At 55.7% G+C, this 25,008-nt stretch overlaps 1 protein-coding gene across 1 annotated transcript in view; it reads right to left on the bottom strand.

The window, feature by feature from the left end:
* Window positions 1-25,008, bottom strand: part of slc37a1 (solute carrier family 37 member 1) — a 221,590-nt gene that overhangs the window by 69,139 nt on the left and 127,443 nt on the right. The window contains exons 13-14 of the mRNA XM_068041309.1: window positions 10,175-10,237; window positions 934-1,019 (exon numbers count right to left, since the gene is read on the bottom strand). Coding sequence (XP_067897410.1) covers window positions 934-1,019; window positions 10,175-10,237 — 149 coding nt within the window. The remainder of the gene's footprint in view (window positions 1-933; window positions 1,020-10,174; window positions 10,238-25,008) is intronic.

Raw genomic sequence — 25,008 nt, 5'->3', positions numbered from 1 at the left:
GACCCGTACCCCAGTGAGAGTCAGTATGTGTGGGACCCGTACCCCAGTGAGAGTCAGTGTGTGTGGGACCCGTACCCCAGTGAGAGTCAGTGTGTGTGGGACCCGTACCCCAGTGAGAGTCAGTGTGTGTGGGACCCGTACCCCAGTGAGAGTCAGTGTGTGTGGGACCCGTACCCCAGTGAGAGTCAGTGTGTGTGGGACCCGTACCCCAGTGAGAGTCAGTGTGTGTGGGACCCGTACCCCAGTGAGAGTCAGTGTGTGTGGAACCCGTACCGCAGTGAGAGTCAGTGTGTGTGGAACCCGTACCACAGTGAGAGTCAGTGTGTGTGGAACCCGTACCGCAGTGAGAGTCAGTGTGTGTGGAACCCGTACCACAGTGAGAGTCAGTGTCTTCAGAGCAGGAAGAATATTTGCATGGTAAAAAAATTCAACAGAAAAACACAAAATTAAAGAAAAACATGTAGGGGTAAAATGACTTGATTTATGAGTGAATATTTAAACTTATAATAAGTAATGGAGGGGAAGCAACAGTGATCATGACATTTCAAATTAGTTCAACGGCAGCACTCTCACCTGAACCAAAAGGCTGTTAGTTAAAGCACCTCTCCAAGATTGGAGATAGTATCTGGGCTGACATTTCAGTCAAGTACTGGGATAGTGCTATATTGTCAGAGCTTTCATCCTTTGGTTGGGATGGTAAACCGAGGCCATGTTTGCCTTCTGTTGCACGTTAAAAATCCTACGTCCTATTTGAAAAGATGGTCCTGGCCCTCTCTCAACCAACACCAAAAGTAGCTCATTTGCCCATTTTGTTTCTGGGATCTTTCAATGTTCAAAATGGCTACATAACAATCACTGCAATTCACTGCCGTGAGACATTTCTGAGATAAGATGTCATTTTTTTTTGTAAATAACATGAGTAGCAGGTCTTACTGTCGGTGCTGCCAGCAGTAACATCACTCCACAAGTGGTCGCCCGCTTTCTTGTGTAATCAGATATCACACCTGCAAGGATTCCACCTGGATAGAGAAATACAGCAGCACAAACATCAGACGGTCAACAGTCACCATGCAGTGCTATCCCGCACAGATCTCAGCTTACAAACGCACATTTATGGGACACTATCACTTGAGCTGTCGCAATTCAGCACACTCCAGGTATTGCACATGTAGTGTATTTGACTGCAATGAGATGTAATATCGACAACTGTAGCATGCAAAGCAACAGAGGGGAAAATTGGAATTAATTCTTGCTAGGTTACAGCAATCTAGCTGACACTAAAGTGGAAAACCTTTTAAACTGACTCATACTGAAGCTCTATCTGAAGAAACAGCTGTAGATATGTTTTTTGCTATTTAGGTATTTACTTTGTTGGTGTTTATATGCCCATTCCTGTTTAACATTGTTTGCTGCGACTGTTGGTGTTTACACACAAAGGGCAATGGTCGACAGGTATTTTTATACTGCAAGGTTGTTTCCGATAAGGGCATGATTGAAAATTGGCCGTGTGGTTGATAGTGAGGAGAAAAGCTGCAGACTGCAGGAAGCTATCAATGGTCTGGTCAGGTGGAATTTAATCTGGAGAAGTGTGAGATGGGGAGAGCAAAGAAGGTAATGGAATACATAACAAATGGTAGTATACTGAGAAGCATAGAGGAACAAAGGGACCTTGGAGTGCATGTCCACAGATCCTTGAAGGTAGCAGGGCAGGCAGTTTAGGTGATTATGAAGGCAAACAGATACTTTCCTTTATTAACCGAGGCATAGAATATAAGAGCAGGGATGTCAGAGAGAGTGAAGGTTAGAGGAATCAGTGCTGGGGACCAACAGGCAAAAGCAGGGAGTCAGCAAGAGCACTCTTCTTTTGGGCCTCCTTATCTCGAGAGACAATGGATGCGCGCCTGGAGGTGGTCAGTGGTTTGTGAAGCAGCGCCTGGAGTGGCTATAAAGGCCAATTCTGGAGTGACAGGCTCTTCCACAGGTGCTGCAGAGAAATTTGTTTGTTGGGGCTGTTGCACAGTTGGCTCTCCCCTTGCGCCTCTGTCTTTTTTCCTGCCAACTACTAAGTCTCTTCGACTCGCCACAATTTAGCCCTGTCTTTATGGCTGCCCGCCAGCTCTGGCGAATGCTGGCAACTGACTCCCACGACTTGTGATCAATGTCACACGATTTCATGTCGCGTTTGCAGACGTCTTTATAACGGAGACATGGACGGCCGGTGGGTCTGATACCAGTGGCGAGCTCGCTGTACAATGTGTCTTTGGGGATCCTGCCATCTTCCATGCGGCTCACATGGCCAAGCCATCTCAAGCGCCGCTGACTCAGTAGTGTGTATAAGCTGGGGGTGTTGGCCGCTTCAAGGACTTCTGTGTTGGAGATATAGTCCTGCCACCTGATGCCAAGTATTCTCCGAAGGCAGCGAAGATGGAATGAATTGAGACGTCGCTCTTGGCTGGCATACGTTGTCCAGGCCTCGCTGCCATAGAGCAAGGTACTGAGGACACAGGCCTGATACACTCGGACTTTTGTGTTCCGTGTCAGTGCGCCATTTTCCCACACTCTCTTGGCCAGTCTGGACATAGCAGTGGAAGCCTTACCCATGCGCTTGTTGATTTCTGCATCTAGAGACAGGTTACTGGTGATAGTTGAGCCTAGGTAGGTGAACTCTTGAACCACTTCCAGAGCGTGGTCGCCAATATTGATGGATGGAGCATTTCTGACATCCTGCCCCATGATGTTCGTTTTCTTGAGGCTGATGGTTAGGCCAAATTCATTGCAGGCAGACGCAAACCTGTCGATGAGACTCTGCAGGCACTCTTCAGTGTGAGATGTTAAAGCAGCATCGTCAGCAAAGAGGAGTTCTCTGATGAGGACTTTCCGTACTTTGGACTTCGCTCTTAGACGGGCAAGGTTGAACAACCTGCCCCCTGATCTTGTGTGGAGGAAAATTCCTTCTTCAGAGGATTTGAACGCATGTGAAAGCAGCAGGGAGAAGAAAATCCCAAAAAGTGTGGGTGCGAGAACACAGCCCTGTTTCACACCACTCAGGATAGGAAAGGGCTCTGATGAGGAGCCACCATGTTGAATTGTGCCTTTCATATTGTCATGGAATGAGGTGATGATACTTAGTAGCTTTGGTGGACATCCGATCTTTTCTAGTAGTCTGAAGAGACCACGTCTGCTGACGAGGTCAAAGGCTTTGGTGAGATCAATGAAAGCAATGTAGAGGGGCATCTGTTGTTCACGGCATTTCTCCTGTATCTGACGAAGGGAGAACAGCATGTCAATAGTCGATCTCTCTGCACGAAAGCCACACTGTGCCTCAGGGTAGACGTGGAGCCTGTTCAGAGCGACTCGAGCAAAGACTTTCCCCACTATGCTGAGCAGGGAGATTCCACGGTAGTTGTTGCAGTCACCGCGGTCACCTTTGTTTTTATAGAGGGTGATGATGTTGGCATCGCGCATGTCCTGGGGTACTGCTCCCTCGTCCCAGCACAGGCATAGCAGTTCATGTAGTGCTGAGAGTATAGCAGGCTTGGCACTCTTGATTATTTCAGGGGTAATGCTGTCCTTCCCAGGGGCTTTTCCGCTGGCTAGGGAATCAATGGCATCACTGAGTTCCGATTTGGTTGGCTGTATGTCCAGCTCATCCATGACTGGTAGAGGCTGGGCTGCATTGAGGGCAGTCTCAGTGACAGCATTCTCCCTGGAGTACAGTTCTAGGTAGTGCTCAACCCAGCGGTCCATCTGTTTGCGTTGGTCAGTGATTATGTCCCCCGATTTAGATTTGAGGGGGGTGATCTTCTTGATGGTTGGCCCAAGAGCTCTCTTCATGCCATCATACATTCCTCTGATGTTTCCGGTGTCTGAGGCCAGCTGAATATGACTGCATAGGTGTTGCCAGTAGTCGTTTGCGCAACGCCTAGCTGTTCTTTGTGCAGTACTTCTGGCTGCTTTAAGTGCTGCGGATGTTAAATCGCTGGGGGCTTTCTTGTAGTTCAAAAGTGCAATGCGCTTAGCGGCTATGACAGGTTCCAGCTCTTCATTATGAGATTGAAACCAGTCTGCATTTCTCTTCGCACTTTTGCCGTAGGTGGTCAAAGCTGACTCATAGATGGCGTCTCTGATGTGGGCCCACTTGGTCTCAGCATCCCCTGTGGGAGTGTTTTGAAGGGCTGTTACAAGTGAATTTAGAAATTTTTGTAACAGCTGTGGGTGAGAAATTCTGCTCGTGTTGATGCGCGGGTGGCCCTTCTGCTTGGAATGATGCAACTTCTTTGGTCTGAGTCTAACCTTGCTGCACACCAGGGAGTGGTCGGTGTCGCAGTCCGCACTGTGGAAGCTGCGTGTGATTTGAACACTGTTTAAGGCGGCTCGCCTTGTGACAATGAGGTCTAGCTGGTGCCAACGACGTGATCTTGGGTGCCTCCATGAAACCTGGTGACAGGGTTTAGTGTGAAAGAACGAGTTGGTGATGCAGAGGTTATGATAGGTACACAACTCAAGCAGTCTCTGCCCGTTCTCATTCATCCTTCCAACGCCATAGCGCCCAAGGCAGGAGGGCCATGAGTCATGGTCGGCCCCAACCCTGGCATTAAAGTCCCCCAGCAGGAATAGGTGTTCGGTGTTGGGGATGCTGCTAATGATGTTATGGAGTTGTTCATAGAACTGGTCTTTAGCTTCAGGTGTGGAACAGAGTCAGCAAGAGCACTACAAGAACAAATCAATAAAAAAAAATCAAGGATGACAGCACAGGACAGAAGGTATGTGATCGGTTGTTCCGAAAGCCTGGTGGTCAGGAGCCCGAACCTGAAGGAGTTCAGGGTCGGAGCAGTAGAACAAGTGAGTATCAGGGACCAAAATTTAAAGAAAAACTAAGTGACGTCAGCACAAGGGGAGGTGCTGATTGGTGGGTAGCTGTTTTTTTTAAAGATGTTTCTAATAAACCTGTAGTTTATTTCTGTTAAGCTCAGTTAGTCCAATAAATAGAGTCATGGCAAGGCACCTCTGTCCCGTGGAATCTACATCCTGTGCAATGTGGGAACTCCAAGGCACTTCTTGCATCCTGGACCACCACATGTGCAGGAAGTGTTGGGAGTGGCTAGAGCTCCGGGTTTCGGAGCTTCAACAGCAGCTGGCATCACTGCAGTGGAATAGCTAGGCTGAGGGTTTCATGGATAACATGCAGCTTAAGGACGTACAGGTAGAAAGGGTGATTGTCAGGCAGTCAAGAAGGACCAGGAAGGTAATGCAGGGGGCCCATGAGTACATATGGCTCTCTAGCCAGTATTCATTTCTGAATACTGAGGAGAGCACCAGTTCCTCTGGGGACGGAATATAAAAAGTTCAGAAGGGAAATGAGAAAGGAAATCAGATAGGCAAAGACAGAGTATGAGAAGAGACTGGCAGCTAACATAAAAGGGAACCAAAAGTCTTCGACAGGCATATAAATAGTAAAAAAAAAGGAGTGGCGGGACCAATTAAGGACCAAAAGGGGGATTTATGCAGGAGGGCAGAGGACATGGCTGAGTTACGAAATGAGTACTTTGCATCCGTCTTTACCAAGGAAGCAGTTGCTGCCAAAGTCATTGTTAAAGAGAAGGTACTTCAGACACTGGATGGGCTAAAATAGAAAAGTTGGCTGTACTTAAAGTTGATAAAACCTGAACAGGTGAGGTGAGAGTGACTGCCCTTGACATCAAGGCAGCATTTGACCGAGTATGGCACCAAGGAGCCCTAGCAAAACTGAGGTCAATGGGAATCAGGGGGAAAACCCTCCGCTGGTTGGAGTCATAGCGAGCATAGAGGTGGTTGTGGTTGTTGGAGGTCAATCATCTGAGCTCCAGGACATCACTGCAGGAGTTTCTCAGAGTAGTGTCCTAGGCCCAACTATCTTCAACTGCTTCATCAATGACCTTCCTTCAATTATAAGGTCAGGTGTGGGGATGCTCACTGATGATTGCACAATGTTCAGCACCAATCACGACTCTCAAATACCGCAGCAGCTCATGTAGAGATGCAGCAAGACCTGGACAATATCCAGTCTTGGACTGATAAGTGGCAAATAACATTGGTGCCACACATGTGCCAGGCAATGACCATCTCCAACAACAGAGAATCTAACCATCTCCCCTTGACATTCAATGGTATTACCATCACTGAATTCTCCACCATCAACATCCTGGGGGCTTACCATTAACCTGAAACTGAACTAAACCAGCCATATAAGTACCGTGGCTACAAGAGCTGGTCAGAGGCTGGTGGGAATTCTGCAGGGAGTAACTCACCTCCTGTCTTCCCAGTGCCTGTCCACCATCTACAAGGCACAAGTCAGGAGTGTGATGGAATATTCTCCATTTGCCTGGATTGCTGCAGCTCCAACAACACTCGAGAAGCTCAACACCATCCAGGACAAAGCAGCCCACTTGATTGGCAGCTCACCATCACCTTCTCAACAGATTGTTTGCCTTGGAGAAGAGAAGGCTGAGGGGAGGTTTACTAGAGGTATTCAAAATCATGAGGGATCTGGACACAGTGGATAGGAAAAACTGTTCCCACTTGTGAAAAGATTGAGAATGAGAGGGCACAGATTTAAAGTGATTGGCAAAAGTGACATGAGGAAAAACTTCACATAGCGAGTGTTTAAGGTCTCGAATGCACTGCCTGCAAGTTTGGTGGAGGCAGTTTCAATAGAGGCATTCAAAAGGGAATTAGACTGTTATCTGAAAAGGAAGAATGTGTAGTGTTATGGGGAGAAGGTGGAAGAATAGCATTACGCGAAATGTTCATTCGGAGAGCCGGTGCAGACACTATGGGCTGAATGGCCTCAGATATTTGTGGAGCCTCCTCCTGCGTTAATTGTTTAATTGTCCACGAACATTCATGACTGGATGTGCTAGGACTGCAGAGCTTAGATCTGATCTGTCGGTTGTGGGATTGCTTAGTTCTGTCTATTGCGTGCTGCTTCCACTGTTTGGCATACATGTGGTCCTATGTTTGGCTTCACCAGGTTGATACCTCATTTTTAAGCATGCTCTCCTGCACTCCTTAATGAACATCAGTTACATGGACAGGTTACAGAAGCTGGGTTTGTTCTTAGAGGGGAGAATTTTGAGAGGAGATTGATAGAGCTGTTCAAAATCATGAGCAATCTGGACAGAGTAGATCGAGAGAAACTGTTCCCACTGGTGCAAGGGTCGAGAACCAGAAGACACTGATTTAAGTTAATTGGCAAAAGAACCAATAGCAGCATGAAAATTTTTTTTACACAGTGCGTGTTTAGGATCTGGAATGCACTGCCTGAGAGTGTGGTGGAGGCAGGTTCAGTGAGTGTTTAGGATCTGGAATGCACTGCCCGAGAGTGTGGTGGAGGCAGGTTCAGTGAGTGTTCAGGATCTGGAATGCACTGCCTGATAGTGTGGTGGGAGGCAGGTTCAGTGAGTGTTCAGGATCTGGAATACACTGTCTGAGAGAGTGTGGTGGAGGCAGGTTCAGTGAGTGTTTAGGATCTGGAATGCACTGTCTGAGTGTGTGATGGAGGCAGGTTCAGTGAGTGTTTAGGATGTGGAATGCACTGTCTGAGAGTGTGGTGTAGGCAGGTTCAGTGAGTGTTTAGGATCTGGAATGCACTGTCAGAGAGTGTGGTGGTAGCAGGTTCAGTGAGTGTTTAGGATCTGGAATGCACTGCCTGAGAGTGTGGTGGAAGCAGGTTCAGTGAGTGTTTAGGATCTGGAATGCACTGTCTGAGAGTGTGGTGGAGGCAGGTTCAGTGAGTGTTTAGGATCTGGAATGCACTGCCTGAGAGTGTGGTGGAGGCAGGTTCAGTGAGTGTTTAGGATCTGGAATGCACTGTCTGAGAGTGTGGTGGAGGCGGGTTCAGTGTGTGTTTAGGATCTGGAATGCACTGTCTGAGAGTGTGGTGGAGGCAGGTTCAGTGAGGTTTTAGGATCTGGAATGCACTGCCTGAGAGTGTGGTGGAGGCAGGTTCAGTGAGTGTTTAAGATCTGGAATGCACTGTCTGAGAGTGTGGTGGAGGCAGGTTCAGTGAGTGGTTAGGATCTGGAATGCACTGTCTGAGAGTGTGGTGGAGGCAGGTTCAGTGAGTGTTCAGGATGTGGAATGCACTGTCTGAGAGAGTGTGGTGGAGGCAGGTTCAGTGAGTGTTTAGGATCTGGAATGCACTGCCTGAGAGTGCGGTGGAGACAGATTCAGTGAGTGGTTAGGATCTGGAATGCACTGTCTCAGAGAGTGTGGTGGAGGCAGGTTCAGTGAGTGTTCAGGATGTGGAATGCACTGTCTGAGAGTGTGGTGGAGGCAGGTTCAGTGAGTGTTTAGGATCTGGAATGCACTGCCTGAGAGTGTGGTGGAGACAGATTCAGTGAGTGATTAGGATCTGGAATGCACTGTCTCAGAGAGTGTGGTGGAGGCAGGTTCAGTGAGTGTTTAGGATCTGGAATGCACTGCCCGAGAGTGTGGTGGAGGCAGGTTCAGTGAGTGTTTAGGATCTGGAATGCACTGTCTGAGTGTGTGGTGGAGGCAGGTTCAGTGAGTGTTTAGGATGTGGAATGCACTGTCTGAGAGTGTGGTGTAGGCAGGTTCAGTGAGTGTTTAGGATCTGGAATGCACTGTCTGAGTGTGTGGTGGAGGCAGGTTCAGTGAGTGTTTAGGATCTGGAATGCACTGTCTGAGTGTGTGGTGGAGGCAGGTTCAGTGAGTGTTTAGGATGTGGAATGCACTGTGAGTGTGTGGTGGAGGCAGGTTCAATTGGGGCTTTCTAAAGTGGATTGGATAAGCACCTGAAGAGAAAAATTTTTACAGGGAAAGGGCAGAGGTTAGCTGATTTGCTCTTGCAGAGAGGTGGCATGGACACAATGGGCCGAAGGGCCTCCTTCTGTGCTATAACCATTCTATGATTCTATACTAGAACTGTATAAAACACTAGTTAGGCTACAGCTAGAGTACTGTGTATAGCTCCGGTCACTGTATTACAGGAAGGATGTGATCACACTGGAGAGGGTACAGAGGAGATTGTCAGGAATGGAGAATTTTAGCTATGAGGAAAGTTTGGATAGGCTGGGGTTGTTTTCTTTGGAACAGAGGAGACTGAGGGGAGATTTAATCAAGGTGTATAAAATTATGAGGGACCTAAACAGAATGGATATGAAGGGACTTATTAGCAGAGAGGTCAAGAAACAGAGGGTTTAGATTTGAAGTTATTGGTCGAAAAATTAGAGGAGATTTGAGGAGAAATGTTTTCACCCAGAAGGTGGTGGGGCTCTGGAACTCACTGCCCAAAAGGCTGGAAGAGACAGAAACCCTCATCGTATTCAAAACAATACTTGCATATGCACTTGGAATGCCGTAACATACAGGGCTGCTACAGACCAAGAGCTGCAAAGCAGGATTAGGCTGGAAAGCTCTTTTTTGACGGGCAAGAGATGGGCCAAATGGTCTCCTTTGATACCGTAAATTTTCCATGTTTCAACGTGACTCCTGTTTAACATTGTTTGATGCAACTCTGTTGGTGATTACCCACAAACTCCTGATTCTACCTACAAATCTCCTTTGCTAATATGATCTGACAAAGCAATTCTGGGTGGCGAGATGGCAAAAGGCATCTATGCATACACAGAGAGAAAGGACGAAAGAAAATGACTAAGAGACAGGAAGGTAAAAAAAGAACGCAAAGGAAAAGGTAAATGTAATAATAAAGGAAAATGAGTAAGAGTGTGTACGAGAGACAGGTAGCATAAGAGGGAATGCATAGACTGAAAGAAAGGAAAAAGAAAGATTCGGGAAAGAAAAGAAAAGAAAATGTGAGCAAGTGAAAAAAGTAAAAGAAAGGGGGTAGAGCAGGAGAAAAGACATGAAGTGGAAAAGGAAAGAGAAGAGAGAAAGGGCATGGCAGGAAGAGGGCAAAACACTAGTTGAGGGATTCCGTTCCCATTGAGACCAGGTGCGGGATTCAGTTTCCATGGAGACCAGGTGAGGGATGAACCCCACCCCATCAAATCCCTATGATTAATAGTTATCTCAATGCAGAACACACCAAGATTACTGAAACCTTCCACATATAAACAATAACTCTGGTTATGTGACCAGTTTCCTGAAGACATATGGTCTCTTTCCTTCATCAAACATTATAAAGAAATAAAGTAATTTGGCAGACTCGTACCTATGATTCCACCTACGTCAAACAGTGTTGAAAGATCTCCAGCCTTTTTGGCATCAAAGTGCTCTGGAAAAAGAAAATGAATTAAATTGGAAAGCAGATAAATATTCAAATTCAAGGTAAATGCAGACTTCTCAATGCCATCTGCCAAATCATGTAATAAGGGAATGCCATTTTCAGGCGTGGTTTATAATCAACTGATTTTTAAAAATGTTTTTATTTTATTTAGAGATACAGCACTGAAACAGGCCCTTCTGCCCACCGAGTCTGTGACGACCAACAACCACCCATTTATACTAATCCTACATTAATCCCATGTTCCCTATCACATCCCCACCATTCTCCTACCACCTACCTACACTAGGGGCAATTTATAATGGCCAATTTACCTATCAACCTGCAAGTCTTTGGCTGTGGGAAGAAACCGGAGCACCCGGAGGAAACCCACACTGTCACAGGGAGAACTTGCAAACTCCACGCAGGCAGTACCCAGAACTGAATGCAGGTCGCTGGAGCTGTGCGGCTGCGGTGCTAACCACTGCGCCGCCCCTTTATTTTGTCCAATAAAGGTTGAACTGGTCCTGGTGCTGCACCATTTTTTCATTCATTCGTGGGAAGTAGGCATCGCTGGCAAGGCCAACATTTATTACCCTTTTGTTTATTCTTTCATGGGATGTGGGTGTCACAGGTAAGGTCAGCATTTATTGTCCATCCCTAAATGCCCTTGATAACTGAGCAACTTGCACGGCCATTTCAGAGGCAGTTAAGAATCAACCACATTGCTGTGGGTCTGGAGTCACATGTAGGCCAGACCGGGTAAGGACAGCAGATTTCCTTCCCGAAAGGACATTAGTGAACCAGATGGGTTTTTACGACAACCAATGATAGTTTCATGGCACCATTACTGAGACTAGCTTTCAATTCCAGATATTTTTTATTAATTGAAATTAAATTCTACCAGCTGCCATGGTGGGATTTGCAGTGATGTCGCCAGGGCATTAGCCTGAGTCTCTAGATTACTGGTTCAATGGCATTACCACTACACCATCACTAGTTGAAAAACTGAGATTTGTTGGGCCACTTCATAGGGCAGTTAGGAACCAACCACATTGGTATGGGACTGGAGGCACATACAGGTGCCCCTCTAAATTTTCTTTGCTGTGTGCAGTCCGCACGGTAACTTGAAATTTCTTTGCAACATGTGTGGTATCCTAAAGGAGGCAATTCATGAGCAGCCTGTGGCTTCCTGTGCAGCCGCACACTTGCGCACTTTTCAGAAAATATTGCACATAGGCAAGACCTGATAAGGACTGCAGGTTTCCTTTCCTAAAGAACATGAGTGAACGAGCTGGGTTCTTCTAACAGTTGCATGTCACTTTTAGTGATCACAGTTTTTATTGTCTAGATTCCTAAAAATATATTAAACTAAATTCAAATTCTCAAATTGCAATGGTGGGATATGAACTCTCTAGATTACTAGACCAGGAACATAAGTGGTACACTGGCACACACCCTTAAAAAGGGCAAGTTGCTGCTGCTGCATTATAATGGGTACGATGATGCCACTTCCGGTGCTGTACAATTCATTAGAGGAAGAGCTGCATTTTTAACCAACATCAAGCACATCAGCAACCTTCCACAACAACGCTTCCGATATGTCTTCCTTTTTCCTCAACCGAGCATTCCCCCCTAATGTGGTTGACAGGGCCCTCAACCATGTCCGACCCATTTCCCACACTTCTGTCCTCACCCTTTCGCTCATTCCCAGAACCGTGATGGGTTCCCCTTGTCCTCACTTTCCACCCCACCAGTCTTCACATCTAAAGGATCATCCTCCACCATTTCGACCACCTCTTGTATGATGCCTCCACAAAACACATCTTCCCCTCCCCATCAGCATTCCAAAGGGATCATTCCCTGCCAGCATTCCGAAGGGATCGTTCCCTCTGCGATACCTTGGTCCACCCGATACTTTGGTCCCTTCCAACAGCACCATCCCATGCAATCGCAGGAGGTCTAATATCTGCCCATTTACCTCCTCACTCCTCACTATCCAAGGTCCCAATCACTCCTTTCAGGTGAAGTAGTGATTTGCTTGTACTTCTTTCAATGTAGTATACTGCGTTCGCTGCTCACAATGCGGTCTCCTCTACATTGAGGAGACCAAATGTAGATTGGGTGACCGCTTTGCGAAACACCTCCGCTCAGTCCAAAAGCATGAGCCCAAGCTTCCGGTCACTTGCCATTTCAACACCCCACCCTGCTCTCAAGCCAACATTTGTGTCTTTGGCCTGCTGCAGTGTTCCAGTGAACATCAACACAAGCTCAGGGAGCAGCACCTGATCTTCCGATCAGGTACACTGCAGCCTTGCAGACTGAACATTAATTTGAATAATTTCAGAGTATGACTAGCCTTATTGTCTTTTTAAATTAAAAAAAAAATGTTTTTAAGCATGTGCCTATATTCATGTTGTGCTTTTGGACACAGCTGCTCATTATTCTGCCATTAGTACTCTCTCTGGACTAATGCTTTGTCTTTCACCACAAGCATTAACACACTCTTTGCCAAGACAGCTTTGTTAGTTAACTGCTCCTGCCCTCTGCCCTATTGCACGCCTTCCCTTTTGTTCTCTTCCCCACCGCCAACCCCCCTTCACTTGCTTAAAACCTAATACTTTTCTAACCTTTGCCAGTTGTGATAAAAGATGCTGTCTGACCTGATAAGTATTTCCAGCACTTACAGTTTTTATTACAGATTTCCAGCACCTGCAGTATTTTGCTTTTGTTTTAGTGATTAATTCACTGCCACTTCTTTTCCAGGAATGCCTACCTTGAAGTTCTGCTCCTCTCTCCAACAGGATTTCAGTTTGTCTCTTTTACCTTGTTTACATTCATTGCTTTCTGTTTCCTTCCTGGTGTTTGATAAAGTGTCTACCAAAAAACATTTTCACAGCCACATCCCCTTCCTCAGCCACTGTCTCCAGCTCTGACTTATTCCACATGAAGTCCAACTGAAGTTTCACCCTCTATATTTTGAATCCACCCAAGATTACAGGTATCTGAACCGGAGACAGAGCGAGAGAGACAGAGCGAGAGAGAGCGAGCAAGCGAGCGAGAGAGAGAGAGAGAGAGGAGCAGAGAGAGAGATAGGAGCACGGCGGGAGCGGAGGTTTAAAAAGCATGGCAAAAACCTAGAGTCGCAGACCTGAGACAGAGGAGCAGGGCGGGAGCGGAGAGAGAGAGAGGAGAAAGGCAGGAGCAGACAGAGAGGAGCACGGCGGGAGCAGAAAGAGAGCGAAACAGGAGCACGGCGGGAGCAGAGAGAGCACGGCGGGAGCGGAGAGAGAGAGAGACAGGTGCATGAAAGAGAGCAGCACGTCAGGAGGGGAGGTTTATGAAGTGTGCCAAAAGCCCAGAGTCGGAGTCCAGAGACAGAGCGAGAGAGAGAAGCATGGCAGGAGCGGAGAGAGAGATGAGAAAGGCAGGAGCAGACAGAGAGGAGCACGGCGGGAGCAGAAAGAGAGCGAAACAGGAGCACGGCGGGAGCGGAGAGAGAGAGAGGAGCACGGCGGGAGCGGAGAGAGAGAGAGGAGCACGGCGGGAGCGGAGAGAGAGAGAGGAGCACGGCGGGAGCGGAGAGAGAGAGAGGAGCACGGCGGGAGCGGAGAGAGAGAGAGAGGAGCACGGCGGGAGCGGAGAGAGAGAGAGGAGCACGGCGGGAGCGGAGAGAGAGAGAGAGAGAGGAGCACGGCGGGAGCGGAGAGAGAGAGAGGAGCACGGCGGGAGCGGAGAGAGAGAGAGGGGCACGGCGGGAGCGGAGAGAGAGAGAGGGGCACGGCGGGAGCGGAGAGAGAGAGAGGGGCACTGCGGGAGCGGAGAGAGATAGAGGAGCACGGCGGGAGCGGAGAGAGAGAGAGGAGCACGGCGAGTGCGGGGAGAGAGAGAGGAGCATGGCGGGAGCGGGGAGAGAGGAGCACGGCGGGAGCGGAGAGAGAGAGGATCACGGCGAGAGCGGAAAGAGAGAGAGAGGAGCACGGCGGGAGGGGAGGGAGAGAGAGAGAGGAGAATGACAGGAGCAGAAAGAGAGTAGCACGTCAGGAGGGGAGGTTTATGAAGTGTGCCAAAATCCCAGAGACGGAGACCAGAGACAGAGCGAGAGAGAGAAGAGAATGGTAGGAATGGAGAGAGACGAGCACAGCAGGAGCGGAGGGAGAGAGAGAGTGAGAATGACAGGAGCAGAAAGAGAGGAGCACGGCAGGAGGGGAGGTTTATGAAGTGTGCCAAAAGCCCAGAGTCGGAGACCAGAGACAGAGCGAGAGAGAGACAGAGCAAGGAGCACGGCAGGAGCGGAGAGAGAGATGAGAATACAGGAGTAGACAGAGAGGGGGGCACGGCGGGAGCGGAGAGAGAGGGGGGCACGGCGGGAGCGGAGAGAGAGGGGGGCACGGCGGGAGCGGAGAGAGAGGGGGGCACGGCGGGAGCGGAGAGAGAGGGGGGCACGGCGGGAGCGGAGAGAGAGGGGGGCACGGCGGGAGCGGAGAGAGAGGGGGGCACGGCGGGAGCGGAGAGAGAGGGGGGCACGGCGGGAGCGGAGAGAGAGGGGGGCACGGCGGGAGCGGAGAGAGAGGGGGGCACGGCGGGAGCGGAGAGAGAGGGGGGCACGGCGGGAGCGGAGAGAGAGGGGGGCACGGCGGGAGCGGAGAGAGAGGGGGGCACGGCGGGAGCGGAGAGAGAGGGGGGCACGGCGGGAGCGGAGAGAGAGGGGGGCACGGCGGGAGCGGAGAGAGAGGGGGGCACGGCGGGAGCGGAGAGAGAGGGGGGCACGGCGGGAGCGGAGAGAGAGGGGGGCACGGCGGGAGCGGAGAGAGAGGGGGGCACGGCGGGAGCGGAGAGAGAGGGGGGCACGGCGGGAGCGGAGAGAGAGGGGGGCACGGCGGGAGCGGAGAGAGAGGGGGGCACGGCGGGAGCGGAGAGAGAGGGGGGCACGGCGGGAGCGGAGAGAGAGGGGGGCACGGCGGGAGCGGAGAGAGAGGGGGGCACGGCGGGGGCGGAGAGAGAGGGGGGCACGGCGGGGGCGGAGAGAGAGGGGGGCACGGCGGGGGCGGAGAGAGAGGGGGGCACGGCGGGGGCGGAGAGAGAGGGGGGCACGGCGGGGGCGGAGAGAGAGGGGGGCACGGCGGGGGCGGAGAGAGAGGGGGGCACGGCGGGGGCGGAGAGAGAGGGGGGCACGGCGGGGGCGGAGAGAGAGGGGGGCACGGCGGGGGCGGAGAGAGAGGGGGGCACGGCGGGGGCGGAGAGAGAGGGGGGCACGGCGGGGGCGGAGAGAGAGGGGGGCACGGCGGGGGCGGAGAGAGAGGGGGGCACGGCGGGGGCGGAGAGAGAGGGGGGCACGGCGGGGGCGGAGAGAGAGGGGGGCACGGCGGGGGCGGAGAGAGAGGGGGGCACGGCGGGGGCGGAGAGAGAGGGGGGCACGGCGGGAGCGGAGAGAGAGGGGGGCACGGCGGGAGCGGAGAGAGAGGGGGGCACGGCGGGAGCGGAGAGAGAGGGGGGCACGGCGGGAGCGGAGAGAGAGGGGAGCACGGCGGGAGCGGAGAGAGAGGGGAGCACGGCGGGAGCGGAGAGAGAGGGGAGCACGGCGGGAGCGGAGAGAGAGGGGAGCACGGCGGGAGCGGAGAGAGAGGGGAGCACGGCGGGAGCGGAGAGAGAGGGGAGCACGGCGGGAGCGGAGAGAGAGGGGAGCACGGCGGGAGCGGAGAGAGAGGGGAGCACGGCGGGAGCGGAGAGAGAGGGGAGCACGGCGGGAGCGGAGAGAGAGGGGAGCACGGCGGGAGCGGAGAGAGAGGGGAGCACGGCGGGAGCGGAGAGAGAGGGGAGCACGGCGGGAGCGGAGAGAGAGGGGAGCACGGCGGGAGCGGAGAGAGAGGGGAGCACGGCGGGAGCGGAGAGAGAGGGGAGCACGGCGGGAGCGGAGAGAGAGGGGAGCACGGCGGGAGCGGAGAGAGAGGGGAGCACGGCGGGAGCGGAGAGAGAGGGGAGCACGGCGGGAGCGGAGAGAGAGGGGAGCACGGCGGGAGCGGAGAGAGAGGGGAGCACGGCGGGAGCGGAGAGAGAGGGGAGCACGGCGGGAGCGGAGAGAGAGGGGAGCACGGCGGGAGCGGAGAGAGAGGGGAGCACGGCGGGAGCGGAGAGAGAGGGGAGCACGGCGGGAGCGGAGAGAGAGGGGAGCACGGCGGGAGCGGAGAGAGAGGGGAGCACGGCGGGAGCGGAGAGAGAGGGGAGCACGGCGGGAGCGGAGAGAGAGGGGAGCACGGCGGGAGCGGAGAGAGAGGGGAGCACGGCGGGAGCGGAGAGAGAGGGGAGCACGGCGGGAGCGGAGAGAGAGGGGAGCACGGCGGGAGCGGAGAGAGAGGGGAGCACGGCGGGAGCGGAGAGAGAGGGGAGCACGGCGGGAGCGGAGAGAGAGGGGAGCACGGCGGGAGCGGAGAGAGAGGGGAGCACGGCGGGAGCGGAGAGAGAGGGGAGCACGGCGGGAGCGGAGAGAGAGGGGAGCACGGCGGGAGCGGAGAGAGAGGGGAGCACGGCGGGAGCGGAGAGAGAGGGGAGCACGGCGGGAGCGGAGAGAGAGGGGAGCACGGCGGGAGCGGAGAGAGAGGGGAGCACGGCGGGAGCGGAGAGAGAGGGGAGCACGGCGGGAGCGGAGAGAGAGGGGAGCACGGCGGGAGCGGAGAGAGAGGGGAGCACGGCGGGAGCGGAGAGAGAGGGGAGCACGGCGGGAGCGGAGAGAGAGGGGAGCACGGCGGGAGCGGAGAGAGAGGGGAGCACGGCGGGAGCGGAGAGAGAGGGGAGCACGGCGGGAGCGGAGAGAGAGGGGAGCACGGCGGGAGCGGAGAGAGAGGGGAGCACGGCGGGAGCGGAGAGAGAGGGGAGCACGGCGGGAGCGGAGAGAGAGGGGAGCACGGCGGGAGCGGAGAGAGAGGGGAGCACGGCGGGAGCGGAGAGAGAGGGGAGCACGGCGGGAGCGGAGAGAGAGGGGAGCACGGCGGGAGCGGAGAGAGAGGGGAGCACGGCGGGAGCGGAGAGAGAGGGGAGCACGGCGGGAGCGGAGAGAGAGGGGAGCACGGCGGGAGCGGAGAGAGAGGGGAGCACGGCGGGAGCGGAGAGAGAGGGGAGCACGGCGGGAGCGGAGAGAGAGGGGAGCACGGCGGGAGCGGAGAGAGAGGGGAGCACGGCGGGAGCGGAGAGAGAGGGGAGCACGGCGGGAGCGGAGAGAGAGGGGAGCACGGCGGGAGCGGAGAGAGAGGGGAGCACGGCGGGAGCGGAGAGAGAGGGGAGCACGGCGGGAGCGGAGAGAGAGGGGAGCACGGCGGGAGCGGAGAGAGAGGGGAGCACGGCGGGAGCGGAGAGAGAGGGGAGCACGGCGGGAGCGGAGAGAGAGGGGAGCACGGCGGGAGCGGAGAGAGAGGGGAGCACGGCGGGAGCGGAGAGAGAGGGGAGCACGGCGGGAGCGGAGAGAGAGGGGAGCACGGCGGGAGCGGAGAGAGAGGGGAGCACGGCGGGAGCGGAGAGAGAGGGGAGCACGGCGGGAGCGGAGAGAGAGGGGAGCACGGCGGGAGCGGAGAGAGAGGGGAGCACGGCGGGAGCGGAGAGAGAGGGGAGCACGGCGGGAGCGGAGAGAGAGGGGAGCACGGCGGGAGCGGAGAGAGAGGGGAGCACGGCGGGAGCGGAGAGAGAGGGGAGCACGGCGGGAGCGGAGAGAGAGGGGAGCACGGCGGGAGCGGAGAGAGAGGGGAGCACGGCGGGAGCGGAGAGAGAGGGGAGCACGGCGGGAGCGGAGAGAGAGGGGAGCACGGCGGGAGCGGAGAGAGAGGGGAGCACGGCGGGAGCGGAGAGAGAGGGGAGCACGGCGGGAGCGGAGAGAGAGGGGAGCACGGCGGGAGCGGAGAGAGAGGGGAGCACGGCGGGAGCGGAGAGAGAGGGGAGCACGGCGGGAGCGGAGAGAGAGGGGAGCACGGCGGGAGCGGAGAGAGAGGGGAGCACGGCGGGAGCGGAGAGAGAGGGGAGCACGGCGGGAGCGGAGAGAGAGGGGAGCACGGCGGGAGCGGAGAGAGAGGGGAGCACGGCGGGAGCGGAGAGAGAGGGGAGCACGGCGGGAGCGGAGAGAGAGGGGAGCACGGCGGGAGCGGAGAGAGAGGGGAGCACGGCGGGAGCGGAGAGAGAGGGGAGCACGGCGGGAGCGGAGAGAGAGGGGAGCACGGCGGGAGCGGAGAGAGAGGGGAGCACGGCGGGAGCGGAGAGAGAGGGGAGCACGGCGGGAGCGGAGAGAGAGGGGAGCACGGCGGGAGCGGAGAGAGAGGGGAGCACGGCGGGAGCGGAGAGAGAGGGGAGCACGGCGGGAGCGGAGAGAGAGGGGAGCACGGCGGGAGCGGAGAGAGAGGGGAGCACGGCGGGAGCGGAGAGAGAGGGGAGCACGGCGGGAGCGGAGAGAGAGGGGAGCACGGCGGGAGCGGAGAGAGAGGGGAGCACGGCGGGAGCGGAGAGAGAGGGGAGCACGGCGGGAGCGGAGAGAGAGGGGAGCACGGCGGGAGCGGAGAGAGAGGGGAGCACGGCGGGAGCGGAGAGAGAGGGGAGCACGGCGGGAGCGGAGAGAGAGGGGAGCACGGCGGGAGCGGAGAGAGAGGGGAGCACGGCGGGAGCGGAGAGAGAGGGGAGCACGGCGGGAGCGGAGAGAGAGGGGAGCACGGCGGGAGCGGAGAGAGAGGGGAGCACGGCGGGAGCGGAGAGAGAGGGGAGCACGGCGGGAGCGGAGAGAGAGGGGAGCACGGCGGGAGCGGAGAGAGAGGGGAGCACGGCGGGAGCGGAGAGAGAGGGGAGCACGGCGGGAGCGGAGAGAGAGGGGAGCACGGCGGGAGCGGAGAGAGAGGGGAGCACGGCGGGAGCGGAGAGAGAGGGGAGCACGGCGGGAGCGGAGAGAGAGGGGAGCACGGCGGGAGCGGAGAGAGAGGGGAGCACGGCGGGAGCGGAGAGAGAGGGGAGCACGGCGGGAGCGGAGAGAGAGGGGAGCACGGCGGGAGCGGAGAGAGAGGGGAGCACGGCGGGAGCGGAGAGAGAGGGGAGCACGGCGGGAGCGGAGAGAGAGGGGAGCACGGCGGGAGCGGAGAGAGAGGGGAGCACGGCGGGAGCGGAGAGAGAGGGGAGCACGGCGGGAGCGGAGAGAGAGGGGAGCACGGCGGGAGCGGAGAGAGAGGGGAGCACGGCGGGAGCGGAGAGAGAGGGGAGCACGGCGGGAGCAGAGAGAGAGAGAGGAGCACGGCGGGAGCGGAGAGAGAGAGGGGAGCACGGCGGGAGCGGAGAGAGAGAGGGGAGCACGGCGGGAGCGGACAGAGAGGGGAGCACGGCGGGAGCGGAGAGAGAGGGGAGCACGGCGGGAGCGGAGAGAGAGAGAGAGGAGCACGGCGGGAGCGGAGAGAGAGAGAGGAGCACGGCGGGAGCGGAGAGAGCGATAGGAGCACGGCGGGAGCGGAGAGAGAGAGAGGAGCACGGCGGGAGCGGAGAGAGAGAGAGGAGCACGGCGGGAGCGGAACGGAGACAGCGAGAGGAGCACGGCGGGAGCGGAGCGGAGAGAGCGAGAGGAGCACGGCGGGAGCGGAGCAGAGAGAGCGAGAGGAGCACGGCGGGAGCGGAGCGGAGAGAGCGAGAGGAGCACGGCGGGAGCGGAGCGGAGAGAGAGTGGAGCACGGCGGGAGCGGAGAGAGAGAGAGTGGAGCACGGCGGGAGCGGAGAGAGAGAGAGTGGAGCACGGCGGGAGCGGAGAGAGAGAGAGTGGAGCACGGCGGGAGCGGAGAGAGAGAGAGTGGAGCACGGCGGGAGAGGAGAGAGAGAGAGTGGAGCACGGCGGGAGCGGAGAGAGAGAGAGTGGAGCACGGCGGGAGCGGAGAGAGAGGGGAGCACGGCGGGAGCGGAGAGAGAGGGGAGCACGGCGGGAGCGGAGAGAGAGAGAGGAGCACGGCGGGAGCGGAGAGAGAGAGGGGAGCACGGCGGGAGCGGAGAGAGAGAGGGGAGCACGGCGGGAGCGGAGAGAGAGAGAGGAGCACGGCGGGAGCGGAGAGAGAGAGGGGAGCACGGCGGGAGCGGAGAGAGAGAGGGGAGCACGGCGGGAGCGGACAGAGAGGGGAGCACGGCGGGAGCGGAGAGAGAGGGGAGCACGGCGGGAGCGGAGAGAGAGAGAGAGGAGCACGGCGGGAGCGGAGAGAGAGAGAGGAGCACGGCGGGAGCGGAGAGAGCGATAGGAGCACGGCGGGAGCGGAGAGAGAGAGAGGAGCACGGCGGGAGCGGAGAGAGAGAGAGGAGCACGGCGGGAGCGGAACGGAGACAGCGAGAGGAGCACGGCGGGAGCGGAGCGGAGAGAGCGAGAGGAGCACGGCGGGAGCGGAGCAGAGAGAGCGAGAGGAGCACGGCGGGAGCGGAGCGGAGAGAGCGAGAGGAGCACGGCGGGAGCGGAGCGGAGAGAGAGTGGAGCACGGCGGGAGCGGAGAGAGAGAGAGTGGAGCACGGCGGGAGCGGAGAGAGAGAGAGTGGAGCACGGCGGGAGCGGAGAGAGAGAGAGTGGAGCACGGCGGGAGCGGAGAGAGAGAGAGTGGAGCACGGCGGGAGAGGAGAGAGAGAGAGTGGAGCACGGCGGGAGCGGAGAGAGAGAGAGTGGAGCACGGCGGGAGCGGAGAGAGAGGGGAGCACGGCGGGAGCGGAGAGAGAGGGGAGCACGGCGGGAGCGGAGAGAGAGAGAGGAGCACGGCGGGAGCGGAGAGAGAGAGGGGAGCACGGCGGGAGCGGAGAGAGAGAGGGGAGCACGGCGGGAGCGGAGAGAGAGAGGGGAGCACGGCGGGAGCGGAGAGAGAGTGGAGTACGGCGGGAGCGGAGAGAGAGTGGAGCACGGCGGGAGCGGAGAGAGAGTGGAGCACGGCGGGAGCGGAGAGAGAGTGGAGCACGGCGGGAGCGGAGAGAGAGTGGAGCACGGCGGGAGCGGAGAGAGAGTGGAGCACGGCGGGAGCGGAGAGAGAGTGGAGCACGGCGGGAGCGGAGAGAGAGTGGAGCACGGCGGGAGCGGAGAGAGAGTGGAGCACGGCGGGAGCGGAGAGAGAGTGGAGCACGGCGGGAGCGGAGAGAGAGTGGAGCACGGCGGGAGCGGAGAGAGAGTGGAGCACGGCGGGAGCGGAGAGAGAGTGGAGCACGGCGGGAGCGGAGAGAGAGTGGAGCACGGCGGGAGCGGAGAGAGAGTGGAGCACGGCGGGAGCGGAGAGAGAGTGGAGCACGGCGGGAGCGGAGAGAGAGTGGAGCACGGCGGGAGCGGAGAGAGAGTGGAGCACGGCGGGAGCGGAGAGAGAGTGGAGCACGGCGGGAGCGGAGAGAGAGTGGAGCACGGCGGGAGCGGAGAGAGAGTGGAGCACGGCGGGAGCGGAGAGAGAGTGGAGCACGGCGGGAGCGGAGAGAGAGTGGAGCACGGCGGGAGCGGAGAGAGAGTGGAGCACGGCGGGAGCGGAGAGAGAGTGGAGCACGGCGGGAGCGGAGAGAGAGTGGAGCACGGCGGGAGCGGAGAGAGAGTGGAGCACGGCGGGAGCGGAGAGAGAGTGGAGCACGGCGGGAGCGGAGAGAGAGTGGAGCACGGCGGGAGCGGAGAGAGAGTGGAGCACGGCGGGAGCGGAGAGAGAGTGGAGCACGGCGGGAGCGGAGAGAGAGTGGAGCACGGCGGGAGCGGAGAGAGAGTGGAGCACGGCGGGAGCGGAGAGAGAGTGGAGCACGGCGGGAGCGGAGAGAGAGTGGAGCACGGCGGGAGCGGAGAGAGGGAGGAGCACGGCGGGAGCGGAGAGAGAGAGAGGAGCACAGCCGGAGCGGAGAGTGAGTGGAACATGGCGGGAGCGGAACGGAGACAGAGAGGAGCATGGCGGGAGCGGAGCGGAGAGAGCAAGAGGAGCACGGCGGCTGCGCAGAGAGAGGGAGGAGCACGGCGGGAGCAGAGATAGAGAGGAGCACGGCGGGAGCAGAGAGACAGGTACAGCGATAATTATGGGCGATTTTAACCTCCATATAGACTGGAAAAATCTGATGGGCAGAGGCAACCTAGATGATGAGTACATAGAATGTTTTCAGGATAATTTCTTGGAACAATATGTTCTGGAGCCAACCAGAGAGCAGGCTATTTTAGACCTGGTATTGTGCAACGAGATAGAATTAATGACCTCATAGTTAAGGCGCCCCATTGTCGCAGCGATCATATGATTCATTTTTACATTCAGTTTGAGGGAGAGGAGAGTGGGTCCAGGCCTAGTATTTTAAACTTAACTAAGGGCAATTATGAGGGCATGAAAGCCGAGCTAGCTAAAGTGAACTGGAAAATCCGGTGAAGGGATAGATCAATAGAGATGCAATGGCAGACATTTAAGGGGATATTTCAGAATACACAGAATAGATACATTTCAATGAGAAAGAAAAATTCCAAGGGTGGGACCCCCCCATCCATGGTTAACTAAAACAGTTCGAGACAGTATCAAACTTGAAGAAAAAGCTTATAATTGCGTAAGGATGGGAGGCAGGTAAGACGATTGGACAGAATATAAAAAACAGCAAAAAATGACCAACAGATTGATAAGGAATCCACACTTAGTGCCATATACTGCCACATGTCCACAATGGACCTCTCTCTCCAGAAACACCGCCTCGCCTTATCTCAAAGCTGTTCTATTCCACAGTTTCATTTCATCCTTTGTCTTATCTGACGCTTTAACAAAAAACTTTTTCTCTTCCTTTCAGGTGAGCTGGCAAGATGGATACAGAACTGGCTCGGTCATAGAAGACAGAGGGTAACAGTGGATGGGTGTTTTTCTGAATGGAGTGATGTGACTAGTGGTGTTCCGCAGGGATCAGTGCTGGGACCTTTGCTGTTTGTAGCATCTTTTAATGATTTGGAGGAAAATGTAGCTGGTCTGATTACTAGGTTTGCGGACAACACAAAGGTTGGTGGAGTTGCGGACAGTGATGAGGATTGTCAGAGGATACAGCAGGATATCGATTGGTTGGAGACTTGGGCGGAGAAATGGCAGATGGAGTTTAATCCGGACAAATGTGAGGTAATGCATTTTGGAAGATCTAATGCAGGTGGGAAGTATACAGTAAATGGCAGAACCCTTAGGAGTATTGACAGGCAGAGAGATCTGGGCGCACAGGTCCACAGGTCACTGAAAGTGGCAACGCAGGTGGATAAGGTAGTCAATAAGGCATACGGCATGCTTGCCTTCATCGGTCGGGGGCATAGAGTATAAAAATTGGCAAGTCATGCTGCAGCTGTACAGAACTTTAGTTAGGCCACACTTGGAATATTGCGTGCAATTCTGGTTGCCACACTACCAGAAGGACGTGGAGGCTTTGGAGAGGGTACAGAAGAGGTTTACCAGGATGTTGCCTCGTCTGGAGGGCATTAGCTATGAGGAGAGGTTGGATAAACTCGGATTGTTTTCACTGGAACGACGGAGGTGGAGAGGCGACATGATAGCGGTTTACAAAGTTCTAAGCGGCATGGACAGAGTGGATAGTCAGAAGCTTTTTCCCAGGGTGGAAGAGTCAGTTACTCGGGGACATAGGTTTAAGGTGAGAGGGGCAAAGTTTAGAGGGGATGTGTGAGGCAAGTTCTTTACACAGAGGGTGGTGAGAGCCTGGAACTTGCTGCTGGGGGAAGTGGTGGAAGCAGGTACGATAATGACGTTTAAGAGGCATCTTGACAAATACATGAATAGGATGGGAATAGAGGGGAAGGGGTGAGGGCAGAAGTGCGGGAAATGGGCCGGACACGGTTGAGTCCCCGGAAGTGCAGAAGGTTTTAGTTTAGGCAGGCATCAAGATCGGCGCAGGCTTGGAGGGCCGAATGACCTGTTCCTGTGCTGTCCTGTTCTTTGTTCTCTCACCTTTACGTGGTCCCTCTCTGACACTTCCCTTCCCTTCCTAGACTTCTTAGTCTCTATCTCTGGGGATAGACATTACAAGCCCATCGACTCCCACAGCTAGCTACCTTGAATTCACTTCCTCTCACCCTGTTTCCTGGAAGGACTCCATTCCATTTTCCCAGTTTCTGACACATCTGATGATGCTATCTTCCACAGCAGCGCTTCTGATATGTCTTCCTTTTTCCTCAATCGAGGATTCCCCCCCACTGTGACAGAGCGCTCAACCGTGTCCGGCCCATTTCCCGCACTTTTGCCCTCACCCCTTCCCCTCCCTCCCAGAACCACGACAGGGTTCCCCTTGTCCTCACTTTCCACCCCACCAGCCTTCACATCCAGAGGATCATCCTCCGCCATTTCCACCACCTCTAGTGTGATGCCACTACCAAACGCATCTTCCCTTCCCCTCCCGTCAGCATTCCGAAGGGACCGTTCCCTCCACGACACCCCGACACACCTCCTTCCCACAGCACCTTCCCCTGCAATTGCAGGAAATGTAATACCTGCCCTTCTACCTCCTCTCTCCTCATCACCCAAGGCCCCAAACACTCCTTCCAGGTGAAGCAGTGATTTACTTGTACTTCTTTCAATTTAGTATACAGTATTCACTGCTCACAATGTGGTCTCCTCTACATTGGGGAGACCAAACACAGATTGGGTGACCGCTTTGCAGAACGCCTCTGCTCAGTCCGAAAGCATCAGTCCGAGCTTCCGGTTTCTTGTTATTTCAACTTGTTCTCATGCCCATATTTCTGTCTTTGGCCTGCTGCAGTGTTCCAGGGAGCATCAACACAAGCTCGAGGAGCAGCACCTGATCTTTCGATTAGGCACTCTACAACCTTGTGAACTCAA

Source organism: Heterodontus francisci, chromosome 10 (genome assembly GCF_036365525.1).
Source record: "Heterodontus francisci isolate sHetFra1 chromosome 10, sHetFra1.hap1, whole genome shotgun sequence".
NCBI classification, from domain to species: domain Eukaryota; kingdom Metazoa; phylum Chordata; class Chondrichthyes; order Heterodontiformes; family Heterodontidae; genus Heterodontus; species Heterodontus francisci.
This window is presented reverse-complemented; position numbering and strand designations above follow the sequence as displayed.